Source organism: Sinohyriopsis cumingii, chromosome 5 (assembly GCF_028554795.1).
Source record: "Sinohyriopsis cumingii isolate HCF-2022 chromosome 5, ASM2855479v2, whole genome shotgun sequence".
In the NCBI taxonomy this organism is placed as follows: Eukaryota; Metazoa; Mollusca; class Bivalvia; order Unionida; family Unionidae; genus Sinohyriopsis; species Sinohyriopsis cumingii.
The window spans coordinates 74584082-74609513 of NC_142965.1; the positions used below are offsets into that span (position 1 = coordinate 74584082).

General features: G+C 40.6%; 1 protein-coding gene across 2 annotated transcripts in view; it reads right to left on the reverse strand.

Moving 5' to 3' along the window:
- LOC149799458 (leucine-rich repeat-containing protein 63-like) overlaps positions 1–5875 on the reverse strand; it is a 37240-nt gene extending 31365 nt beyond the window's left edge. The window contains exons 1-3 of one of the 2 annotated variants that reach the window (XM_089958819.1): positions 5796–5875; positions 2974–3673; positions 247–481 (exon numbers count right to left, since the gene is read on the reverse strand). In XM_089958819.1, coding sequence (XP_089814945.1) covers positions 247–481; positions 2974–3673; positions 5796–5819 — 959 coding nt within the window. In that variant the 5' untranslated portion in view covers positions 5820–5875. Of the gene's footprint in view, positions 1–246; positions 482–2973; positions 3674–5359; positions 5770–5795 lie in introns of those variants that run through there. The other variant, XM_089958820.1, reaches the window with a different exon arrangement.
- Positions 5876–25432: the final 19557 nt, after the last annotated feature.

Consider the following 25432-nt stretch of genomic DNA (forward strand, 5'->3'; position numbering starts at 1 on the left):
ATGGAAATATTTTTACATTCTCATGAAGGAAATATTTTTACATTCTCATGATGGAAATATTTTTGCATTCTCATGATGGAAATATTTTTACATTCTTATGATGGAAATATTTTTACATTCTCATGATGGAAAAGAGAAGTTACGTAACATATAAATAAGTTAAACAATCCATAATGCCCATACTTCTTGTTGGAAATTCTAAAATGAAAAAAAAAAAATAAAAATGAAAGGAGTAATGAGTCTTACTGTCTTATTTGAACTGATCTACTGGCAACTTCAGCACTGTCATCTTCTACCAGTATAATCTCCGTGTGAGGTGTAAATCCTTCTTGATAACTGGGACTGTATTTCCGCAGTGGCTTGATAACAGACTTGACCTCAGTGTTCAGGATATCACGCACGTGCTGCTTTATCATGGCTGCCATCTCAATGAGAAGCTGTCGCTGAGGAATGCGAGGCTCTGCTGGGGGAATTTCTTTATCTAAATTGCAAAAAATATGCCAGTTAGGCTCCAATATAACAAATATACAAGGGTTTTGGAATAATCTTTCAATAAGACTCTTCTTACAGTGGCAGGAAAATTGTATACAAAGATTGGCATGGTCAGTAATTTAGACATTTCTTTTAAAGTAGGCATCCATACCCACTGAAGTGACCCAATATCTAACAAATGTAAAATTGCAAATTCTAGCATCACATTATTGAGTATACTGTTTATTACAAAATGGAATAATATATCAGAGGTCTCGCTAGGATTTTAAAACTAGGAGTACAGGACTCCCATTTTGGCAAAAATAGGAGTCCCACCATCAAAAGTTGTAGTCCCTTCTTTCCTACAGAATCAATGCTGACGTGAGTGTATCTATTTTTAGATGGAGATGTTTTCATAATGTAATCACTCACTATAATACAGCTTCATTACAACAGTCCACTGACAGGATCACAAATTTATGGTTTATTTATTTGTATACATACTTGTAGTAATTTTAGTTAAATAAACAGTATCAGATTAGCTATTTTTTCCGTATTTTAGTAAATACGTGTCAAGTCAGAAAACAGCTTAGACCTTAAAGCGCATCTTGCGAATTCCACAACATAGCATTGTCCCATACGTTTCTGACCTACATAATTTGCATTTTAAAGTTAAATCTTTAATAAAATAATACCTAGGCTTTGGTTTCAATGGTTTGTGTATTTTTTCTGAGTACATGTATATCTGCCCAATGATTTAAGAAAAAAGACAATCTAATAAACTGGTACATCCCAGACTTAACGAAGTCCACCATTACTTCCCATTAGACCAACTGGTTCACTTACAGTTTCAAAGTAATTTTATGATGAAATAGTGTATAAGAGGCAGTTAATATATATCCAGATCACCAATTCTGATCTTAAAACACAAGTCTGTATGTTTTATCATCAAAGGATAGCATGCAGGAAATTGAAGCAGGACTGGCAAGTCTTTGAATTTTGCTGCACACCTATTACATGCATATGGAGGACTCCCACCTCAGTGATTTTCTGCATCCCAGATCAAAAATTGGCATCCGAACACACGTAATTAAGCGTTTCCAAGATCTCTGATATATCAATGCCAATATTTGTAGGAAATGTGGTCAACAATGTTAACACGGAGTTTGGGGCTTCATACAGTGGTTGAGTTCTTCTCTTTGATGGTTACGACTGAACGTAATTGTCAAGATCATAAAATGGTCAGCATCAGATAAATAAAGATTTAGTGGATTGACAACATGAGACAAATTAACCTTGAACAAGATGGGGTACCTGACAATGACCCCCCAAAAATCATACGATAGTATATAATGTATCAAACTCCCTTATTAACAAGACATTTCATGTACTCTACAAAAGCTTCGTGTGTATGATTAAATTGCAGTACGGTACTATTAGAAACATAGGAATAAATCATTATAAAACTTTAACATAACATCATTTAAATGGAGAAATTATACTTTCAAAGAAAAAATAAAAGTGATTTTACTCAATGACAATGGGGTGAGTTCAAGAGTTCTTGCCAAAAACTTTTATGAGGAAGAGTCAAATAAACAACAGTGTAACTGATACGGAGAATACTCTGATGCTGCAAGAAAATGGAGTAAATGGAAAATGTGTGCATGATTTGGATTTTTAACATAGCTTTAAAAAATTTTCAGGCATACTGCTACGATGCCTGCAGTATGACAGTTTACAGTTATGTCTAACACTGAGGCATCGTGCCAAAGACATGTAGCATCATGTCCCAGCCATCATATTATCCTGACACCAGGTGGACTAGTCATAGCACTAACCTCTTAATGCTGAGCTCCAAACAAGGCAGCTGCTAGTACCATTTTTATTAGTATCTGGTGTGACTCGGCCGGCATTTGAACTCGCAACCTCGTGCATCTGAGGCAGACACTCAAACCACTAGGCCACTAGAGTGGTCGTGTTAATGGAAAAAGAATGATTCTAGATGCCAAGTAATGTATGTCCCAAGATTAAATGATATATTTGAATGCAGGCTTAGAAATGTGCATGCCAACAATACCCCACTCACATCTCATGCTTAAGAATAAAACTACCGGTATTAATGTATGTTAACTTGAAATAAGTCGGTATATAAGACAAGAAGAACTTTTTAATAATTAATGATACTTTTGAAGAAGATATTAGATGCTCTGAAGTTATATGTAGTTTTCTTACTAAATATATTGCATTTACATCACACAAATACAGCCCCTCTAGAAAGGCCAACTCTCTTATATGGCCACTTTCCCGGTGCTGAAGTGGTGGCCATATAAGACAGGAACCACTGTAGTACATATCTAAGATATCTAAAAAGTTTGGGTATCATTAAGACTCCATTATTATTTCTCCCAAGAAAGTAGGATGACAACAGACTGAATAACACTCAAATTTCTTTCTTACCCTTGTCTAATGTTTCATTTATGTACCATAAAAAACTCCACTAACCTTCTGGTGTCACATTTAGAAGATGTACTGTCTTTTCTGATGGAATCAATTTTTCCGCTATTATTTTAGTCAATCTCTTGTAGTTGTGCCTTGAATACACAGCCTCACGAACTTTCATAAACGGAATGTTGTGTGCCTCTGCAATATGAATAAGGAAGTTATCCAGTGTGAACTGAGGAGGATGATAAAACCTTATGTCATCGACAACATCTATAGCATGAAATATTTCAGGATCCCGTCTGGGTGGTCTTGCTGGAAAAGGTTCAGGTCCTCTAGGTTTGAAGGGCTTAACAAGAGACTTCCCATCTACATATGTGCCTAGGCTTGTATGGTCTCTAAACACAGGATCTAACACATATCTCTTTTCCTCACGACTTAAAAAAGATATCCTGCTTTGTGGAGACACAAAAGTAGTTCGTAAAGGCGAGCGTTGAGGATTTGATTCTGACGGAGGTGGTGAAACAAGGCTAGGAACAACACTTGGTGTTGGTGATGGAAAATGCTGAGTGGTAACATCATTATCTGAAGGTAATGGGGATTCCGGTAGTACCCCAATATCAAAAGATTCAATGAATTCTTGTATTCCTTTGACTGATGTAGTGTTCAGTGGCAAGGGCGACAAGCGCTTTGGTGGTCTTGGTCTTCTTAGCAATTTACCAGTCAGGTTTTTCTTGCTTTTAAGACCTGGAATCACCATCAACTGAAATAATAGATTTCATTGTTATTTCAAACAGTTGTTTACATCAGTTATTGCATAATGTATTTCTCTTAATAATGTGAAATTACATCTTAAAAGTTAATGAAACTATCGGTGATCTTTTCAAACAAATTGTCATGTAGGGATCAAAATATATATAATTCGGTCTACAAATAGCTTTTCAACTATAATAAAAAAAAGAACCTAATCTACATCTGTGTGACTAATTAAATAAATATGCAAGCTTTTTATTAAAAAAACTAGTATGATGAGGATGTTCTCATGCAGTTCATAAGGCGTAGAAAAAATTCTGCATTTCATGCCAAAAGAAAATGGATCAATTGGGGAAAACAGGATATTCTTGAGATTGGGACAAAATGAAAGGGACTGGGGGTGTAATGGAAGGTACTATGGTTGTATGTGTTATTTCTAACCTCTTACCCTCCACTCTTTCATCTTGGACCATATACAACACAGAGTTCCCAATATCCTCACTACACCACCAAATCCTCCCATTATGCCCCAAATCCCCGTGTATTGTCACCCTTCCGATTACCAAACTGAACAAGATTGCATGATCTAATTCACTTCCTCTAAGAAATAACCTAGTCAATATTACTATCTAACAGCATGATAATCAATGACAATTTGATATACATTGTGTTTATATATAACTACTTAAAACATTTCCATAACTTGCTGCAAATTTTAAGCTTACCACAATTAATTAACAGTGTGCAAGAGCAACCATTACTGAATCATGTTTTCATGTGTCTCTAGTAGTTACTTTTAAAAAATTGGGTAAAATAGAAATTATCTTGATGAGCATGAAGTCTACAAATGAAATAAAAATATCAGTTACTTTAATCAAAATGTACAGCATATGTAATTTTATATACAGTATAAACAAATGAATTAATTAACTGTTTCATTTTTTTAAAAACTTATCTTGTTTGTAGCAACTGGAAAATTCCAATTTACTTATTCAACTCCAGTTCTGACAGTATAAAATTGCATTCCAAATGAGAGGAGCATATGAGCATCCATTTTATACCATAAAGAAACTTTCAAGCTTATCTAGAACCAAAATCTATACACACTTGACACAGATCGTCATTCTTTATAGTATGGTGAATATTGAGAAAGGCCATGCTCACATAATGAGCCATTTAAATAATATATAACATTTTTTAATATAAAATAGCAAGGTGTATAAAAGCATTTTTAGTAGCTTTGATTATGGAAAAGAGAAAAGAGTATACGTTTTTGTGATAGATTGTTTTACTGGTCATAGGACTTATTCACTGTTCCAAATCTCCAAGATTTTTACTCTGTTTTTTAATTGAACAACAATGTCAATACATATTTTATGCAAATCAGAAGCAATACTTGACGCAGGCAAAGAATGCACACAACAATACATAATATAATCACATCTCCATGAGGTCAGGCAAGAACAGTCAGTATACTGGAGCCATGGTAGCTCAATTTGGGAGAGCATCGGAATAGTTATCCAAGGGTTATCGGTTAAGCTGCCTCAGTATGTCCTGGGAAAATGACTTTGCTCCACTCCCCTTGACATGATATAGCCTATAATGTGTTCAATACGCCATACAAGCAAGCAAGAAGCGAACCAACCAGTAAGTGCACATACAAGTTAAGCAAGCTTCACTCATTTAATAGTTTTACCTATTTCTTATAACAGTAGTAATATAATTTCTTCAATTTTCCACCAGTTTTATGCGTGTGTTCCCATGGACTTTACATCTTTATGATTACAGTGGAAAATGACAGGACACATTTAAAGAAAAATATGCCTTTGTCTAGGAATGATGTGGATTTGAACCAAGGAATAGGGGTTTCTCATGGTGAAACCTTAATATCTTGGCAGATTCGGAAAGGATGAAAACACGGAAGTGGTTACAAATAACCTGTGGAAGTGTGAGTGTCGGACATCAGTACAAATTTTCATTGCTAATGTTAGTTTTTGACGTTTTTATGCACGGGAATAAACAACAATATGTATAAGGGAAGCTTTAAAGACTTTGCAATAAAAGAATTCGTGATTCGACCCTGACACCATACTGATTCACTGAACACAACGATATTTAAAAATTTTCATTACAGATGGTACACTTGCCGCCATCATGGAGCCGTCTCCATAACAATCAATTGGATTTCTCGGTATTCTTCAATCGATCCAACCATCACGACCAAGAACCTCTACATGAATGTGTCTGGTTTCCTATTCGTTACAAATCAGATCAGTTACAATGTTCTTTATCACTTTCTATTAGGCATTATGGGATTGTGGACTACATTGCAAGATTTACTTACCTCCTAAACTAAAGATTTGACAAGTGAAGTTCTCCAATAACCACGACCTATTTTCTATTTGACATAAAAACATTGTTTATGATCAAAAAAGCAACATATATATTAGACTGAGTTAGCAAATCATGAAATCAAACAAAAGAAATTTGGCCATATGTATGGAACTATTTTGATACTGTTTACAGATTATCCCGCCAATCTGGTTGGCGAAGAGATAATTAGTCTGGTTCCCCATTTATTTTACTTCCTGCGTTTCACTCCCTCTGAGGGCGTTCGCAAAGTTATTATGAGCTTAGAAGTACGCATACAACGTGAAGTGGATAAAAGGGCGAAATCGACGTTAATTTAACTTACCTACGATTTGAAACTTGCACACTGGAGAGAATGTTAGCATACCTCTATGCTAATTTGATGCAATTTCCCTGAAATTTCTTTGGATATTGTACCTGTGAAATTTGTACATAATCAAAGCATACAGCTAACTAAAATGACTGCTACCTTGTGCAAAAATAAAAATAAAAAAATAAAATAAAAAATATAGACAATACCAGTTTATGAAAGTGCAATGAATGAACTACCAAACATACAAAATGTATACAAAAAGTTATCGGTTCTTTTTTTAAATTACGATTTACCTCTGAATTCCAGGAAGTAAAAAGTAAAAATGACCAAGGTGCGCTAGCAATTTTTTTTTTAAAGCTGCACATCTGGAGTAAGATCAAGCTGTATACTCTGCATCATATTACACACATACACCGTAATAAAGGGAATTAAATGTTCTTTGAATAATAGACAAGATATGCAAGGTCTTATTTAAATAGCCAGTATAACCAGTGAGGAAAACTGACGAAAATCGTTTTCTTTACAATTCTAACCTATGCAAAATACGTAACTGTAGGACGCCATCTATACGGAGTCAGGTGAAAGCCGACGCCATATTGTCGTGTGATCAAACAAATGGCCTCATATGGAGATATCTAGTTAATCTAACCGCGTTATATGTATTCTTTTAATATTCTGTTTGTTAGTGAAGAAATGTGGACTATGCTAATACTTACAGTCGTTTTTTTTGCTCAAGCTGCAGTCACATAGTCTTATTACTCTTGTAAAAAAAAGCAGGAAAAGAGACCACAAAAGCATCGTTTCCGCATTAAAAATGCATTAAAGCAGCTATAGTATAAAGCAAGTGACCAAAATTCATTTCAAACATTTAACAGCTTGCATTAACAAATTGGTTAAAACCTTTGTCCTTTCTTTGCTCTGACGCAAAACTATATATGATGGTATACATATCTCTTTCATGTAAGAGTTGTCCCACGCTATGTATAAAAATCTTCTATTAGCATTTATAAATCGTATACCTCTAATATTGTAAATCTTCCTAACATAATTAGCGATAGATTTTCAGAAACTTTGAAAGCAACTGCCCCAGGAATGATGAAAAAATAACTTTATATGGATTTCTTATATTCTTCGTTAACTGTAAATTCACGACTACTGAGTAAAGAAGGAATCTTCTGGACAAACGTACTCTTGAAAATTGGTTCCAACATACAAAATCATATTGTTTTACCAATGTATGGGTCGAATAATCCTATATTACAAATGTGTAAGTCAATTTACTAATAGTTGCCTTTGGGTACGGATTAAGTTAAACCCAGATAATCTCAGTAACATTAATTAGATGGTAAAATCAATGTTGTTCTTCAGTAAAAAAGAAAAATACTGCATGCATCTCTTATTCAGTAACTTTAATTTGAATGAACTCAACCGGCTTAATTGCTTAAGCATGTTAGTCTTTCAGGTTTCTGCAGGTCACTGTTGTTAAAACTTGCACAATGTTACAGTCCTTTATCTCCTCCAGAAACATACATTTTACAACAGATATTGAGTAAATATAATGGGTAACAAATCCATTAAAGAGCATCCCATTAAAAAACCGGGAGAAGAATGCGAAGAGTGACCTGCACCTGTTCTAGCGGGTAGATATTTGATAACCTTCTGTTAGATGTTATTTATTCTTCATTTTAACTACGAAAACGTGAGAATCCTGGATATGCAGGGTAGAATTTAATCACGGTGTTACATGCTGAAACTGGGATGGATATCCATCATTTTGTGTAAGTGGAATAATAAAAACGTGTTCACAGAACTGAATAGTTGTTGACCAGGCTATGGAAATTTCTTGTAAGTGGTTAAGAATGTAAATTTGTCTATCGGCGGTTGCTATCAATAGTAGGTTCAGTCAACTGAACCTAGCTTGATTTTCTAACCACTAGATTAAAGGCTATGCCAAACAAGCGTAACAGATAACATGAAAAGGAACTGATAAATAAAAATATGAAAAATTCCGTGGCCAGTGTGGATGTTATCTGGCAATTCCGTTGTATACGCTTGCTCAGGTTAGGGCGGATGTTATCTGGTAATTCTGTTGTATATGCTTGCTCAGGTTAGGGTGGATGTTATCTGGTAATTCCGTTGCATACGTTTGCTCAGGGTGGTTTGGACGTTATCTGGTAATTCCGTTGTATACGCTTGCTCAGGGTGGTTTTGATATTATGTGGTAATTCCGCTGTATACGCTTGCTCAGGTTATGGTGGATGTTATCTGGCAATTCCGTTGTATACGCTTGCTCAGGGTGGTTTGAACTTTATCTGGAAATACCGTTGTATACTAAATCCAGCTGACACATTCTGCGCCACACTCACTCATGGTATCACGGTGCCAATTGTTTTTCCATATACCTCAATGCTAATGTTTTGTGAAATAAATATACTTTCTGTCCTACTTGGGTATGCATGTCACACACTGTCATATAGAACAATGCTAGATTGTCAATTTGACAATGACATAACCAGGTACTCCATTGCATTTAAGAGAGATAACTCTACTGGAACTAGACGGGTAAGAGTTATCTAGTCACAACAAGCACATTTTCAGCCATGTGTACCATATTTTAAAAAAATCATAAAAAATACAAAATATGATCTAGATAGAAATTAACACAAACTCACATGTTGCCAAGAGGCTCAACATTTTTTTAAGCCAAACAGAAAGTACAACTCTTACATAATGCACCAATCACAGCTAGTGTTGTTCTTTAATTCTGAATACAATGTTCCATACACCTTAAGCTCCGCCCACCTGGACTTGCGCAATTGGTACCGTTATACCTCATAGCAGATAAATAAATGTAAAAGTTTTGTTATTCCACTAAGGCAATTCTTGATCACTAAACGGGGTGTAAAGGTTTTTCATTAAACCTGATTATACAGGTAAACAGTACACGCACAAACAGCCAGACGCTTTAAACTGAAGTAACCACATAACATAATACAAATTCTTTTCTTGAGATTATTAATTGGTCTTGTGGAAGCAATTACCGCAAATAAGCCTCATAAGTAAAATATTAAGAGTAAAATAAATTGGTTTTGAAGTCAGCATTATTTCTTTTAACTCCGTCTTATTAATAGAACGTAAAACCTAAGACATTTATTTACGTCTTCTCTACTACTAAACCAAATACCAGCCTGTTGATTATTTGAGGATGTCATGTGTTTAGCTCTCATATCGAATTTCCATATATGTCCATACAATTGTAAATAATAATAATAATAATAATAATAATAATAATAATAATGATAATAATAATAATAATAATAATAATAATAACAATGATAATAATAATGATAATAATAATAACAACAATGATAATAATAATAATAATAATAATAATAATAATAATGACTAAGCGTTATACAACATTAACCAACACCTATAACATATAAAAACATATAATGATATGATTGCAAAAACAAACACCATGAAATTAGAAAACATAAAAAAAGAGCTGAGAATATTTAAGATAGGAAACAGTATTAGGTCTTTAAGTTTGTTCTTGCAGTCAAAATAAGTAAGTTCTGAGAGCACTCTTGAATGTGATCACTGTGTCTTTGTGTCTAAGTTCAACGGGCAATTCATTCCACGTTGCTGGACCCTGGTATGCAAAAGAACGCTGTCCATATGACTTTGTTTTCATAGTGGGAATAATGAGTATACGATTGTCAGAAGAGGAGTGTAAGTATCTTGCTGGTGTGTACATATGGGTGAGGTCAGATAGGTATGTTGGACTAGAGTCCGACAGTGAAACGTAGCAAAGAGAACAAATTTTGTGTTTGATTCTGGATCAAATGGAAGTAGTAAAGTGGGCCACTATAGCCTCAATGGGAATTAGCATTACAGACCCCACCTGGGCCACTATAGCCTCAATGGAAATTTAACATGGAGAAAAATCGTGGGCCACTATAGCCTCAAAGGGAATTTAACATGGGAAATAGTCTTGGGCCACTTTAGCCTCAAGGGAATTGAATATGGGAAAAAAGTCTTGGGCCACTCTAGCCTCAAGGGAAATTGAACATGGGGGAATAAAGTGTGGGTCTATCTAGGGACAAGGGGAATTGAACATGGGATTTTTTTATTTTTTTAAATTTTTTAAAATTTAAAAAAGGGGTAGGCAATGGAAAGTCATTCTCTTTTCGAGAAATATGGGTGGCCCTGAAAAGGGCCTTTGGGTTTATGTTAATGTATCTATTAACATAAAGGGCATCTGCGGCATATTCTTGTCCTCAAGCTGCGTCTTACTCGAGGGCCATAAATCAGTGTCCTCTTGAGGCAACCTTGTCTTTCTACGTACACTCTTCGTATCCACAGACTGGTGTCTGACTTGTCGACAACGGTCCACTTGGACCGGACATACATGAGCATGTCCGTCCTAAACATCATGGAAGACACAAGGGTGGATGATTCGACTGTGGTCCACATCTTGAAGCGACGAGAACAGGTGAATCAATGCAGTGAACTGCGCTTATTTATAGGTAGAGGAAGGATTGAAACGGATTGAGTTCATTCACCAATCCGAACACGCGTTACAAAATTCAGTCAGCCCGCATCCAATCCGAAGAGAGCAGTCTGTGACGTCACGTGGTCTATATAGATTCGCTAGCGCTTGTGTACAGTCAATTTATGCGACAGTGATTCAACATGACGGAAACTCAGAAAACGATCCATTGGGGTGCACCAGCAGGGGAGACCGCCCAAGGGAACCCGGACTTACTTTCAGAAGAGGTGAATTGGGATTGTGTGGATTTTCTTACCTCGCAAGAATTTGTTCCGGAACCTTCGTTACCTTCTTCATTACCGCAAGTGGAGAATTTTAGACAGAGACAGAAAGAAGAATTGGAGAAATTTATACAACGACAAAAGGAAGCGGAACAAGTATTTCTCCTACAGCAACAGCAGCAAGAAGAAGAGGTAAGAAAAAAACAACAGCAACAACAGCAAGAAGACGTAGCAGCAAAGAAACAAGAGGGTGAAAATCAAACGGTTACGGTACTGTTGGACATTTTAGAGGAGTTAAGAAGTCTGAAACAAATGTATCAGACTTCTTTATTACGACCGAAGAGAATACGACCTTCCCGAGCTAAACACGTTAACCCTGTGACTAAGCCTACCGTACCACCCTTAGTGATTTCAACCCAATCATCATCAACATTACGCAGTCCAGAAGTAGGCCTTGGCCGTGGCAAAGGCTTAAGGCAGTTAAAGTTGATTGCTTGAACTCACCCCTGCACCGAAATAAAAAGGCCCTTTTCAGGGCCACCCACATTTCTCGAAAAGAAATACAATTTCAATTTGCCAATAACTCAAAAAAAACAACAAAAAAAACCAGCCCATTTTACCCCTATAGTACGTGTCTTTGTATGAGTGCGTGAGTGTAGCTTCTTATTTTAAAATCAAAACTCAAAGACACTTACCTTATATCATTAATTTATTCTTTTATCCATTGTTACAATCCAATTCACAATTCGCAACACAACACTTTAATAAAAAGTTCATTGACTTCTTCTGTCTCCTTGTTTAGTCTCTCTGTTTTTTAAATATCTTCACCGTCACACTCTTTTCCTCTTCTTCCTCCTCACTTTCTTCCCTTCTTCTTTTCTTCTCCTGTTTCTTTTTCTTCACCTGTCTGCTTTCTTCCTCTGAAAAATGCCTCTCTTCTTCCGAAGAATCCCTCTCTTCTTCTGAAGAATCCCTTTTTTCTTTTGACTCCTCTTGTTTCTTTTTTGGGCAATCTGGAGACCAATGTCCTTTTTCTTGACAATAATAACAGGTATCTTGACTTTTGTCTTTTTTAGCCCCTTTTTTTCTTTTTTGACGGTCTGGACACTCTGAAGACCAATGCCCTTTCTTCTGACAGATATAGCAAGTATCTTGACTTTTATCTCGAAAGGAAGGAGAGTAGTCCGTGGGCTGGTCTGAAGAGAATTTTCCAATGACCCCTCGCAAAGCTCTGACGAAACGTTCGATTTGGCTAGTCTCTTCCATCGTTGTGCTCGGCTTGAGAGTGAAATGAATAGTGAAAGGACAAGACACACACCCTTTTATAAACGCTGGTCTGCCATGACTATAAATTAGTCTATGGTGTTTAAACTTGAGTCATTTGACGTTTTTCACTCAAGATGAAACGATCCTATTCATTCGAGAAGAAAGATGAAGAAGAAAGTAAGAGGCAGAAACGTGATCTATCGCCTCGTACTAGGGCTGAAATCTTGGCACAAATTCATGCCAGTGATTTTGAAGAGGACATGAGTGAACCAGAATCCGAACCCTCTAAACCAAGTTCACCACCCTTAGTCAACCCTGAAAAATACTATTCCATTCGAGAGACGGAAAAGCGCTCCTCTAGAAAATTTAGAACCACGGCTTACACCTACACGGTGAAGTTTAAAGATTTCAAGGCCGACGTACCCTTAGAGAAAGCAGAAGTGTTCAACACTGGGGTGTGGGATTCTTTGCTCACCGCACTCAAGCGACAATGTCAACCCAAAGAAGACGATCGCTTGAGACTTTCCATACAACATGATGGTTTGAAATCCCCTGTTTGGATCGAGTTTAGCACCCCTGCAGAATTGACCGCTTCCAAAGTCATGGACAAGATTCAACACGTGCAACAATCTAATGACCAGTTCAACATCACCGATGGAAAAGCCACATTGGACATGACCCACGTCTCTCCTCCTCAAGGGACCGGACGCAAAAAGATGTTATTGGTGAACGAGCTTCGCAGCATTAAGCGTAGCCTTGTCCAAATTCACAATTCTCAAGACCAGATGTGTTTAGCTCGAGCCATCGTGGTGGGACGAACCTATGCCAACAAGAACGACACGGCAGAATGGAAAAGAGCCTGGAAAACTATTCGACAATCTGACCGAGCCAAACAACGAAACGAAGCAGAACTCCTGTTGCAACAAACTGGCCTGTCCAAAGACATACCCTGTGGCATTCCTGAAATGCAAAAATTGCAAGATGCCCTAGCTCCACGCTACACCTTGAAAGTGCACCCTCAAGAAGGGCGCGGACCTCTGTTGTTTCGAGGCCAAGATTTTAAGGACGGAAAATACATTCATGTTTATTATCACGATGACCATTTCGATACCATTACCACTATCACCGGATTCCTGGGATACAGATATTACTGTGAGAAATGTGACCGTGGTTATAATAATCGAGAGCAACACAAACCTTGTGGAATGAAATGCCCAGGATGTTTGGCCTCTCCACCCTGTCTGAGCGAAGGCCCAGTGCCTTGTTCAACTTGTCTGCGCACGTTTGTCAGCCCTACCTGTTACCAACAACATTTGAAGACGCAAGGTTCACAGCAGAAATGTGCTTGTCAACTCCTGAGATTGTGCCCTACCTGTGGACAAGGCATACTTACCAATAATGCCAAGGCACACGTATGTCGAGGAAAGAAAAAATGTCACATTTGTCACCACATCGTGGACTTGGAACACCAATGCTACGTGCAAAAATACCAACCCCCACCAGAGAAAGAGGACGGTCACAAGAAGAAAGGCAATTTCATCTTTTTCGATTTCAAATGCATGCAAGAGACCGGCATTCACATTCCTAATTTCTGCGTGGCTCATCGAGCGTGCGAGAAGTGCATTCAAGAACCTATTTTCAGTCATTGCCATCACTGCAGCAAGATTCCTGGAGGGCGTGAAAAAATCTTTCGGGGACCGAACACGTTAGCCGATTTTGCACAATGGGTCTTAGACCCCATCGACAAGACGTGGAGCCAAGAGGACATCGAACGTTACGGAGATTGTCATCGTCATGCCACAGTGATGGCTCACAATTTCTCCGGATACGATGGACAGTTTCTTTTGAGATACTATACGGAACAAGGCACCGAGCGTCCTAAAGTGACTTTGAACGGAGCCAAAATCATTTTCATGCAAGTGGGACAAGTACAGTTTAAAGATTCGATGAGTTACTTGGCCATGCCTTTGAGTCGAATGCCTAAAACGTTTGGAATGACAGAAATAGCTAAAGGGTACTTTCCATACTTTTTCAATACGGAAGCCAATCAACACGCCGTTCTACCCCATTTACCTGAGGCTCACTATTACGACCCCGACAACATGCGTACCGAACAACGAGAAGCTTTCTACGCTTGGTACCAGGCTCACGCCTCGGACCCTTTCGACTTTCAGGAAGAAATGCTAAAGTATTGTCGTTCCGACGTGGACATTTTACGGCGTTGCTGTGGAAAATTTCGAGAACTGTTCATGGAACACGGAGGGGTCGATCCTTTGACAGAAGCTTGCACCATTGCCAAAGCGTGTTCCTTAGTGTATCGACAACGATTCATGCCTGAAAACACCGTGGGTGTCATCAGCCCTCAAACGACCCACTTTGTCAAACGTCAATACTCGGTCAAAGCCCTACGTTGGTTACATTACTTGTGCGACAAGGAAGACAAGTGGATTCAGCATGTCCGCAACGGAGGGGGCGAAAAGACCATCGGAACGTATTCGGTCGATGGCTGGGACTTAGAAAACCCCAAGATTGTGTACGAGTTTAACGGTTGCTTATTTCACGGATGTCCCGTCTGTTACCCTGACCGTAGCACTAAAAATCAGTTTTTACAACGAACCATGGAAGACTTGTACCAGGACACATGTCAGCGGCGCTTAAAGTTGGAACAGCAAGGATACCAAGTGGTGGAAATGTGGGAACACGAGTACGATCACCGTATGAAAACCGATCCCGAGTTTAAACGCCTCGTGGAAAGTTACCAGTTCATGGACCCGCTGAACCCGAGGGATAGTTTGTACGGAGGAAGGACCAATGCCACCTGTTTGCTGTACCAAGCCGACGAAGAGAAAGGAGAAGAAATCAAATACTTGGACGTGTGTTCGCTGTATCCCTACGTGTGCAAATATTGTCGCTTTCCTGTAGGGCACCCACAATTGCTGACGGAACACATCGACCTGAAAAACATTCGACAATACGAAGGCTTGATCAAGTGTAAAGTTTTGCCTCCCACGAACCTATACCATCCCGTCTTACCTCATCATTGTCAAGGCAAACTGATGTTTCCACTGTGCCGTACTTGTGCCGAAACGTGCAACCAAGACCAGCCTTGCCATCACAGCCAGGAAGAACGTGCCTTGACGGGAACCTGGGTCAGCGTAGAATTGTTCAAAGCTCTGGACATGGGATACCAACTGTTAGAAGTGTACGAAATTTACCACTTTCCCAAGACACAACAATACCACAAGGGTGACCCCAGTCAGAAAAGCATTTTCGCCGACTACGTGGATGCCTTTTTGAAACTGAAACAAGAAGCCAGCGGCTATTCGTCCTGGTGTCACACTCCCGAAGACCAAATACAATTCAAAGAGAAATACTATGAACAAGAAGGCATCTCTTAGACCACATCGAGAAAAACGAAGGCAGGCGATCGTTTGCCAAAGTGATGTTAAATTGCTTGTGGGGAAAAATGGCACAACGACCGTGTTTACCCAAGACGGAATATTTGACAGAACCTTCCCACTACTTCCAGATGATTCACGACAAAACCAAATACATGAAACACGTGGACGTCGTTCGAGAGGATTTGATCTTGGTCAGTTACGAAGAAGATCTGGACTTTGTACAAGACGACCCTTTTGGAAATGTCATCATTGCGGCTTACGTGACAGCTCATGCTCGCTTAAAATTGTACGAAGCTTTAGAACTGTTAGGAGAACGCGTCCTGTACTTTGACACGGACAGTTGCATTTACATCCATCACCCGAGTCAACAGCACCCTGACATCGAAGGAGACCGTTTAGGAGCCTGGACAGACGAGCATCCCGACGACAAGATTCTAAGTTTCGTCAGTGGCGGTCCCAAAAATTACGGCTACGAATGCCGGGACAAACAAGGAGAAGTGCACACGACGTGCAAAGTGAAAGGACTGACTCTGAATTATCGTACCAGTCGAGTGGTCAACTTTGGGGTATTGAAAGAAGCCTTGCAATCGGGAGAGGATGGAAACTTTAAAGTGACCACCTATCAACCGAACAAGATTGTACGTTTACCCACTCACCACATCGTCAGTCGACCCTTGGAAAAAGTCTATCAAATCGTGTACCAGAAGCGAGTTCGACTTCCCAATCATTTCACCTTACCGTATGGACACGTCGGTATTGGTCTGTATATTAAAAGGAACCCTAGGCATGATCGATATTTCATTGGGACTACCAAGACCGAGCGAACAAGATGAATACTTTCAGAGAAACACAAAACAAGTTGTTTAGAAAGGCACAATTCAAGTGTGAGGCTTCTGAAGTGGAATGCGATTGTGAGCCTTGCGATGGGTACGATGCTGTACGTTGTGACCTTAGCGATGCCGTAAAGCATCATGGGAACTTTAGTGTCACTACCCCTATCATGGAATTTGATGCTGTGCGTGTCAAACCTGAGGGATGCGAAAGTGATGCCGCTCGTCCTCTTGGACATTTTACTGGGTTTCGTTTTAAAGGGGAATGTTCACCTTCACGTCTACCCCCCTACGGATGTCATCCAGCCCTGAGCAAACTCCTGTTCATGTCACCCAACCCTCATCGAAACGAACCTGTGAAAGACGAATATTCGTTTCCTGTGCGTTTGTCGGAATACTGCGACTTTGAAAATCGTCTTCAATCGTTCAAAGGAAAATGGCCTAAGTATCTGGGAGGACCGACCCCTGAAGAATTAGCCAGAGCCGGATTTTTCTACTTGGGCGAAGGAGATAAAGTCAAGTGCTTCAGTTGCGGTGTGTCACTTCACCACTGGGAACCGCAAGATTCGGCCTACGTAGAACATGCTCGATGGTCACCGAATTGTCATTACTTACCCTTAGTGGGGCCGAGACATTGAAGTAACTTACCATAATCTGTTCATGGATACTTTACACGAGAACATTCGTGCTTTGCCTGTGGAGTTGAGAGAACGCATTTACCGAGAGCTGGTCAAAATACAAGTGAAACGTAAAGAACAATTGCATCCGTTACGTCACCGGTGTTTGAACCACTGGTACCTGAATGCTATACAAGGACTGATTGAGTTGAAAGTGTTCCATTGGACAGACATTGATCAACGAACCCCTGGTTTTAAAAAGGAATGGTTTGGTATTGACGATTCTATCTACTACATTGTAAACGTACTGCATCGAATTCCAGAGGAAGAGTTAACGAATTACCAACATCTTGTACACAATGTCAACTTGGTGAAAGAGGAAACTTCTGAACGAATTGTAACGAGTAAATTAGTAACTAAACGATTTAGATTCGACAATGAATTAAAACCATGTCTGTGCAAACAGTACATTTCTTGTGTCAGACAAAAGAGGATTTAGTATGACCTATTCATGGATACTTTGCTAGAGAATATTCGTGCCTTGCCTGTGGAGTTGAGAGAACGCATTTACCGAGAACTGATCAAAATACAAGTGAAACGCAAACGCAAAGTTATTGAACCGTTTTTAAATTATGCTCTGTTCCAAAGTATAAGAAGATTGATTATGAGTGGATATTACATCAGGCACAAAGGTAAACGAGGCTATTGGCCACCACCCAAGGATTCCAAAAACAGTGTATATACTTATGGATACTTTACAAGAGAACATTTTGGGCTTGCCTGAGGAGTTGAGAGAAAGGATTTACCGAGAACTGGTCAAAATACAAGTGAAACGTAAAGAACAATTGCATCCGTTACGTCACCAGATCTTTAACCACTGGTACCTGAATGGTATAAGAGGACTGATTCGTCAGAAATTTTTTCAGTGGTCAGACCTTGTTGAACATTTTCAGTTTGTGAATGATGATGAACTAGACGTTCGTAATTTTGGTTACTTCGAGATTCACTTACTGCAACGTATTGAGGAAGACGAGTTCAAGGATTACCAACATTTGTTACATGGAATCTGCTTAGAGAAAGACGAAACATCTAGACAAACTCTGACGTTTCAGTTATAGTATGTAACATTTAAATTCCCTACCGGAGAACGAACATGATTAGTTAGAAATTACCTTTATTGCTTCCGAAACAAAGACACTATAAAATCAAGTTGCCATGCCACGGATTATGTCACATATTATTGAACAGATTCCGTGGAAGGAACTCAGTGACCATATTCAAACCGTGGATCATTACCATCGATTATTACAAGAACTGTATCCATTCAATTTGGGACGACAAGTGGTGTGTGTCTTAGTGACTTGTTTTCTGGGATTTCGTTTACCAGCCGATTCCTTGTGGACTCTTTACGATCAGTACTTACCACCTCAATGGCCTTAAATGGTCACGAAAAACTCCTTTTGCTCAAAGCCTTGCGTTTTCATCTGGATACTTCTCGACCTCTACGGGAAAAAAAGATTCGTCAACTTTTAACTACCCAAGACGTGTATGATGTTGTGTGTGTAGCTTGTGACTTACATCCCCATTGAACAGATGTCCGTGCCTGGAAAGAATGGGATTTTGAGGCTTGGACCCAAGAAGTGGCCCAGTATGCACGAGAGTTGTTCAAGGAAAAAAGTTGCCAGAAGAACCCGTCACCCAGGACGGGACTGTCCTGGACAGACCTGAAAGACCCTTTCGGGAGGACACTTGTGTGACCTTACCCCCTACTACAGAACTGGTTAGAACATTACCCAAAACATGTTGTTGTACAGACCTTGTGTTTATTCCACGTTAATGGTTATCATGTGCCTTTTATTCTTGTACTTAAGCCTTTGGCTTTTATGTACTTTTGTTTTTCGTATTCATGTTTGAAAAAACATTCAATAAACGTGTTCTGAAAAAAGTATATAAACTCTTGTCTTGTTTGTTTTCGTGACACAAGTGACATTCCTAACACTATGGCTACCTCTGCTGTCTCTGCTCCCTCTTCCTCTACTGTCAAAGTCATCGACGAATACTTAGATCGTGCCAGTTGGGAGGCTTTGTATCTTCGCCATCCCTTTAACATGCTCATTGCTGGACCTAGCGGTTCAGGCAAAACCGAATTCGTCAAACGTTTGATCGAACATAAACATCATTTGATCGATCGGCCACCTCAACGAATCGTGTGGTGTTACAAAGAGTGGCAATCGGCGTACAGCCTCTTGCGAGAAAGTCAAGGCGATTCCATCGTGTTTGTGGAAGGCATTCCTAAAGAAGACGACGGTATCGTCTCTGACTCCCGTCAAACCCATTTGGTCATTTTCGACGACATGTTAGGAGAAGACGAAGAAGAAATTAAACTGTGGTTCACGCGCAAAGGGCATCACCGTAATGCCAGTGTCGTTTACATCACCCAAAATTTGTTTCAACAAAGTAAAGCCCATCGCACCATCAGTCTCAATGCGCATTACGTGGTCTTGTTTAAAAGCCCTCGAGATAAATTGCAAGTGCAATTCTTAGCCAAACAGTTAGGAACGCCTTGGCTGACTCAGGCGTACGACGATGCCACTCAAACGCCACATGCCTATTTACTCGTCGATTTGAAACCTACGATCCCCGATGATTTGCGATTTCGTACCCACTTGTTTCACCACTGGTGCCAAGACGGAGGGCCTGTCCTGTACACGTCTCCGTCCTCGACTTAATTTCACTCCACATAAAAAAAATCTATAAAAACCTCAGACCCTTTTCGTCTGTCTCACACAGTGTGAACATGACGTCCCTTCAGTCGCATCTTCCCGTCAAATTGATTCGTGCCTTGTATGGCATCAGTCGAGAAAAAAATCCACAAATACGAGCTCGTGTCTTAGAAGCTAGTCTCAAAGAAGTCTTACGATGGTTCACGGTGACGACATGTCAATTCCTCCAAGGAATCATTCAGATTCCTCATCAAACCAAACGCTTTCTCGATCGAAACAAAGTCGCTTTGGTCCAACTGGCCGATTCCCGCATCGACACTCAAACCAAAAAACAAATCATTTTGAAACCTGGAGGGAGCGGTACTCTAGGAGGGGTCATCATTCGCTCTCTCTTAAGATGGGATCCTAATGCCCCCAAACTTCTCCCCAAGAAAAACGTCCAACGAAGCCCCAAGAAGAAAAGAAAAAGACCAGGTCCCAAGAAGAACTTCTCCAGTGGCGGGACCCTCCTCTGACCAGACACCACCCCGGAAAAAGAAAAGAAGCCCCCAGAAAAAGAAACAGAGAAAAAGTCCCCAGAAAAATAAAAGTCCACAGAAGAAAACTAGTCGCAAGAGAGGCACTTCGGCCAGGACGCAACTTTACACTCGCAAACTACGACCTGCCACGGTTGTGACTGCGTCTCTGACAGCCTCACGTTCATCCACTTCTCCGTTGATGACACCAAGAACTGAAGAGTACTTGGAGACGTTGATCACACCAAGAACTTCTCCGTTGATGACCCCAAAAAGAACTTCCCCAGTGGCAGGACCCTCCAATTTAGTGGCAGTGGCTGCTGCTCACAAAGTACCTTCTCCCAAAATCAAAGTTCAAGAAAGATCGGGCATGTTACAAAGTTTACTGGATTTGTCCAAGCAAGAACTGGCTCGATTTAGTCCGTTGCGTACCGCTGCACGACGTGTCATGCCTGTCCTCAAATTGATACGACGTAAAGACAATCAGTGGCGACGCGTTCCAGTATAAAAAAGGCCTGTGACCAAGTCGGGGGTATCGGTGTTTTTTTCGGTGCTCCTGAAGACTCAAAGATGTCACCCTCCAGAAAACCCCAAGGAAAGGACTACCACCACGTTTAGTCAAACATGGGGACATGTTATCTGTCCTGTCCAAAGCTTCTCCACCTCTACGAAAAAAACTCATTCAATCGGCATCCAAAGAGGTCATCGATACCGTGTGCGAATGTTGTTTGAACGTTTTGAAAGGCACGATCCCTTTGTCCAAACACCAGAAACAATGCTTAAGCAAACATCGTCACGTTCTTCGCCAAATGGTTCAAAAGAAAATTCCCATTCTTCAAAAGAAGAAGATGTTGGTCCAACGTGGAGGCATTTTACCCCTCTTGTTAGGCCCCATACTGAAAGGAGTCTTGGGAACCATGTTGGGAGGACTGGTGGGAGCAAGATAAAAAGGCCCTCGGAAGTCCCAAGATCTCAGAATCGACCCCTGACAACCCCATGGAAGGACGAAAACTAGCTTTAGTGCCTTACAAACGATGGATGGAATACCATCGGTGGCAAGAACAACGCACCCCGCATTTACCTCCCAATCCCAATTTGAGCGAGATGTCCCAGTTACAACACGAACTGCAGTCCTTGATGGATCGCCAAGATTTGTCCGAAACAGAAAAATCGCAAAAGTACGGTCAACTCTTGCAACGACTGCAACTCTTTCACCAGAAAGCTTTAGACGAAACAGCTCTACCCACTTTGAAAGATTTTAAGACCTTGATGAAAAGTCCAGTACCATCACCAGTACCACCACCACCACCACCACTACCAGTGACCAAGACAGTAAAAGGAAAAGAAGAAGAAGAAGGGTTTCAAACTCCACCAGAAAAAGTACACATTTTAACAACACCACCTACCTCCAGAATTGGATGGATTAAAAAGATGATGGCCACCCCTTCTTCATCACAAGAGAAAAAGAAAGTGAAGACAGAAGTGAAGACAGAAGTGAAACAAGAACCGATATCCCCCGCTCAGACATCCCCCTCTTCAACACCTATTGCCGGTCGCACACGCAAAGCATTGCAATCCAAGAAAATACCCCAAGAGAAAAAGAGTAGCATCTTCCAAGAGTGGGTGCCTTATTAACACACCAAGAAACACAAAGAAATGGAAAAAGTCTTAGCCAGCATTTACTACGATCCCTCGCATCCTGGAGGTTACGCATGAGTTCAAAAATTGTATCGTGCTGCCAAAACTCGACTGAAAAGTCTCCGTTTACCTCAAGTGCAACGATGGTTACAAGAACAAGCTACCTACACTTTACACAAACCCATTCGACGCATGTTTGCCAGAAGTCGCACCCGCGTGGAAGGCATCGATCATCAATGGCAAGCCGATTTAGCCGATGTCTCTCATTTGGCCAGCTACAATCGTGGCTACAAATATTTGTTTTGTGTCATCGACGTCTTTTCCAAATTTGCCTGGGTTGTACACTTGACTTCCAAATCGTGCAGCGAGTTAGTGCGAGCCCTGCAACGAGTGTTGAAACAAAGCGGTCGTCACCCTCTTCGATGGCAAACGGACAAAGGCACCGAATTTCTGAACCAAGCTTTCCAAAAAGAATTAAAGAAACGTGACATTCATTTTTTTACCATCGAGAATCCCGAAACCAAAGCCAGCATCGTGGAACGTTTTCAACGCACTTTGAAAGAACGCATGTGGAAATATTTTACGCATCACCACACTCTGAAGTACATCGACATCTTACCTCACCTGGTGCAAGCGTACAACCAATCTTACCATCGAAGCATTGGACGTGCCCCGCAAGAAGTGACTCCCGACAACGAAGTGTTGGTGTTTGAGCGCCTGTTTGGTACGTCCCCGACGAGGGCTGTCCCCAAGAAAAGTGGAGAGTTGGCCGTAGGAGATTGGGTGCGCATTGGCAAAACCAAACGCACTTTCGACAAAGGTTACTTACCTAACTGGACCACCGAATTGTTTCGCGTCACTGGACGAGTGCATGGCCGTCATCCTGCCGTCTATAAATTGGAAGACATGAACGGAGAAGTGCTCAAAGGAACGTTTCATTTGCCCGAGTTACAACGTGTCACCAAAAAAGAAGACGACGTGTACGACATCGAAAGCATTCTCGAACGCAGAACCCGTAAAGTGGGCAAACGACGTGTCAAAGAAGTCAAAGTACGTTGGAAAGGATATCCACCCAGTTTTGATTCTTGGATCGACGCTTCGCAAGTCATCGACTATAAAAAGAAGTGACCATCATGCCCTTTCACACAGATGCAGCTACGTCGACCACTCCTCCTTCACCCAGTTCTTCTGTGCAAGATTTACAAAAACAACCCTTGTGGGTGTGGTGTGGTGAACGTGTGCCTAAAACGCAAATCGTCTTTTTCTGCCAAATCTTTGTGGTGTATTGTGTCATCGGGGCAGCCATCGCCAATTTGAGTTTGCAACAAGGAGACAAACAATTGTGGACCATTTTATTGAGCAGTTGCATCGGTTACCTGCTTCCCAATCCCTCCCTGAAATTCTCTTCGAACGGGAACCACGGGAACCTTGTGTCCAGTGCCAGTGTCAGTCACCACTCCAACCACAACCAGAACCCCATTTTGGGCGGAGACATGCCTCTGACGTCCAGTAACCCCTCGGACAGCCACAGAACTCTGGAATTATGAGTCACCAAAACCAATTTTACTTAACCTTACCCAGTGACAGTTCCATGGAGGTGTTTCCCCACAACACGTTGTGCTGTTACACGGTCAAATTACCTCAGGCCATCCCCTTAGATCACGAAGCTTATTGGGAAGTGGCTTTGGTAGAAATGATTCACCCAACACAAATAAAAAACATCACTGAAACTCAAAACACGTTTGACGTCGAAATTCTAGACCCAACACTGCAGCAAAACATGACGGGCAGTCCTCAACATAGATCACATCTTGCGAAGGAGCCATTACCCCGCAACAGCAGTGACACTTCTCCTCCTCTTTACGTTTATCACTTTAAAATTAACTCAGGCCATTATTTTAGTGGTCAACATCTGGTGGAGGCCATCGCTGACAAATTCTATGCAACATTTGACAAAGTTCTGACCAAAGTAGGTAAACGTGTCACCATGGAGTACCACAAACTGTCTCACCGTCTACTCATTAAATTTGATAGTAAGGAAAAAAGTATAGGTATTAAATTTTGCCCTGAATTGTATGACATTTTGGGTGGAGACCTCAATTTGGTCACGGATAAAAAGACCAAAAAGATTGAGAAAGCAGAGATTGACAACAACGGGCATTTTGCGAGGTATCTTCGTTTCCCGGTAGAACTGAACCAGGGACTGAATTTGATCTTTGTGTACTCCGATGTGGTGGAGTACAACGTGGTGGGACACACCTCCGTGCCGTTACTGCGTGTCACTCCTTTCAAAGTAAATTCTGCCACGGCCACTGACGAGGAAGGTGGAAACACTTACCATGTCCACCGCGAATTTGTCCATCCTCACTATTTGCCTGTCAGCAAGTCGTATTTGGACACGGTCAACATTGCTATAAAAGGAGATTTGGGACAAAATATTCCATTCACCAAAGGAAAAGTCACGGTGAAACTCCATTTTCGAAAACGGTTCTCTCACGATTCGTAAGTCATGTATCCAGTGTACCGAGGGGTTGCTCGACAGCGAGGACACGGTTTAGGAGATATGTTAAAATCGGCCTTTCGTTCGGTGGCCCCGGTGTTGAAACCGATGGTGACACGCGGATTGCACGCCTTGAAAGATGCGGCACTGACGCAAGGCAAAGAATTTCTCCAAAATGTCATCATCGACAAACAAAACCCTAAAGAAGCCTTCATGAGGGCAGGCAAAAAGGTCTTGCTGCAAACGGGCAAAGACCTTTTGGGCCGACGAGAAACACCTATAAATGCCCTGCACGCTACCGAGTCAGGCATTCAGCAAAGACAAGGCAGAAAGAGACGACGAAGAAAACACCCTTTCACCATACTTCACACGTCTAAAGCTAGAAAGGCCAAGAAAAGAAGAACCGTTCGAGACTTAGACGTTTTCGATTATTAAAAAAAAACTGAACAAAATGATGCACCGAGAGTCTTGCGCTTGTTCCAAAACGGAACTGGACCTGTTTGCCATGCTCCTCACCATGATGACCATGCAAGAATCCCAGTGGGTGGAATTTCACCCCGTCTCCTCATTGACTGATTCCGCTCCCATCAAGTTTGAGATCAAAGGACAGCCCGAAGATTACATCGATCTGAAGAGCAGTTACTTGTACTTGAAAGTCAAAGTTCTAGATAAGGATAATGGTGCAGTAGCAGCCACTGAGAATATAGCTTCCGTCAACAATTTCATGCATTCCTTGTTCAGCTCAGTGGATTTGTACTTGAACAACAAACTGGTCAGCAGCAGCATGGATACTTACCCTTACCGTGCCTACCTGGAAAAT